The sequence below is a fragment of the Marmota monax genome, unplaced genomic scaffold, assembly GCF_021218885.2.
Source record: "Marmota monax isolate L192 unplaced genomic scaffold, Marmota_monax_Labrador192_F-V1.1 WCK01_AAM20220418_F8-fsc00025, whole genome shotgun sequence".
NCBI classification, from domain to species: domain Eukaryota; kingdom Metazoa; phylum Chordata; class Mammalia; order Rodentia; family Sciuridae; genus Marmota; species Marmota monax.
The window spans coordinates 6530-8882 of record NW_026691950.1 but is presented as its reverse complement, the minus strand read 5'-3'; the positions used below and the strand labels follow the sequence as shown (position 1 = coordinate 8882).

At 40.6% G+C, this 2353-nt stretch overlaps 1 protein-coding gene across 1 annotated transcript; it reads left to right on the top strand.

Annotated features, from left to right (window-relative positions):
• The first annotated feature begins 1151 nt into the window (after window positions 1-1151).
• On the top strand, window positions 1152-2110 carry LOC124090439 (glycine cleavage system H protein, mitochondrial-like). Its single transcript, XM_046441141.2, has one exon. The coding sequence runs from the start codon at window positions 1180-1182 to the stop codon at window positions 1699-1701; it is 522 nt and encodes a 173-aa protein (XP_046297097.1). The 5' UTR covers window positions 1152-1179; the 3' UTR covers window positions 1702-2110.
• Window positions 2111-2353: the final 243 nt, after the last annotated feature.

Sequence of the window (2353 nt, the reverse complement as noted above, 5' to 3'; positions counted from 1 at the left end):
ACAGAGTGTGGTGTTCTGTTAAGACTGCCTAAGCAAATGAATACAACCTCTCTAAATTCTTTCAGCTATAGGGAACAGCTAAATAGAGAAGGCTTTGGAATTATATTTAATTATACTTGCAGGTAATAGAAGAATAAGGAGTTTAACTGGAGCCAGAATTAAAGTTAGGTAGTCAGTGTAGTTAGGTAAATCGGGTCTAATACCAGGTGAAATCTAAAATGGAGGCCATGCTGAGAATGATTCCAGGAAAGGCAGGACAACTCATGGAATGTTAATGAAGTCCTGAAAAGGCTCTAGGCCAAAGTCCATCCCAAAGAAGTGTTAATGAAGTCCTTCCTGCTCTGACTACTTCTTTGGCCCACCTGTGTCCCACCCCTCAGGCCTTCCCACCTACATTCCATCACTTAAAAACAACTATAAAAAGGGGAGACAACCGCACTTCCACGGATTCCACCTCTTGGGTCCCCTTCTTCCTCCTGGAGAAGTCTTTTCTGCTGTCCTTTAATAAACTTCTAATTTCTACTCTGACCTTGCCTCAGCATGCTTCTTTGGTGTTATTCTTCAACACTGGGGAAGCAAGGACTCGTCACTGGTCAACAGCGGTAACATAATCTCTCAGAGTCTCTCTGTGCTTTGTTGTAAAATGGAAATGAGCTCTGTTTCAAAGAGTTTTATTAGAAATCACTGGTGTTGGCATCAAGTACTCATAAGGGACTCTTAGAAATGTGGGAATGGACTTGATTTTTAGTGTCTCAATGACAGAGGACATTATATATAAGCATTAAAACAGCATTTAATGCTTATGTATAATCAAACTGTAATGCTTGGGATTGTCTAGCACCACAAAAGAACTCCCTCACTCAAAATGTCAGTAGTACCCTTTTGAGGAAATAGTAGCAAAAATTATCTGTCTGGTAGATAGTAGATGATAGTATTTATTTTACCTATAGTTTAAGAAAACCTTTTTTACCTATTCCTAAGATAATTTATAAATGATATATATATCATGGATGCCATGATATTTCCCATTCAGTAGATCTTACCTCTGGTAAAAGACAGAAGGTCATAAGCACTATAGCACCTGCTACAGTGCTATGGACAAAACAGATACTGACGCACTCCCGCCGGGGTCGCAGGGCGGCAGAGGCGCCGCGGGCGACCCTCTGTACCCTTGCGAATATGGCGCTGCGAGCAGTCCGGAGCGCGCTAGCTGCTGCCCGCAGCCTGCGTGCAGCCCCTGCGCCCCTTGCGCTCTGCCCGCCGTGGCCCTGGCGGGTGAGGGCGGGCGCTGTTCGGACGCTGCGCACCGGACCCACTCTGCTCTCCGTGCGTAAATTCACAGAGAAACATGAATGGATAACTACAGAAAATGGTATTGGAACAGTGGGAATCAGCAATTTTGCACAGGAAGCTCTGGGAGATGTTGTTTATTGTAGTCTGCCTGAAGTTGGAACAAAATTGAAAAAACAAGATGAGTTTGGTGCTTTGGAAAGTGTGAAAGCTGCCAGTGAACTCTATTCTCCTCTATCAGGAGAAGTAACTGAAATTAATGAGGCACTTGCAGAAAACCCAGGGCTTGTGAACAAATCTTGTTACGAAGATGGTTGGCTGATAAAGATGACACTGAGTGACCCTTCAGAACTAGATGACCTAATGAGCGAAGAAGCATATGAGAAATATGTAAAATCTATTGAGGAGTGAAAATGGCACCCTAAATAATCTAGTATGGAATAACTGCAAGCAGTTGTCTTATAGAAGACTTAAAAACTACTCTTAACAATGCTACTGGAAGAAGATACCCCTTAACTTCCCAATGACTGCCGATAAACACAATATGCATCTTTTTTACAATTCCTTATGATTTTTAGAGTAGGCACTAGGTTGATATCAGAATTCATGAAATTATCTGTGGTAAAAATACTTATAAAAAAGTATGTAATTCAAGGATAATCTTGTTATAAGCCTAATATAATACTGTAACGTGCTTACATCCATCCCTGGATCTGGGTCAATATACTTAATGATCTTCCATTTTAAAAAAACTGGACATAGAGGAAAGTGTGTGTTGTACAGTGTCAGAAGAACAATACTGTCTTAATTTTATAATGTACTGCATTCACTGGTGTTATTTTTATACACTGAAACAGCAGCTTGCAACAAAATAAGAAATAAAATATTCAACTTCATTAAAAAAAAAAAAAAAAAAAAACAGATACTGACGAATATTGGTGGAGTCCTAGGATTTGAGTGTTCTCTCCAAAACTCATATTGAAGTTTAATTGCCACTGTAAGATTATTAAGAGGTGGGACCTTTGAGCAATGCTTAGGTTGTGGGGGCAGAACCCTCATGGCA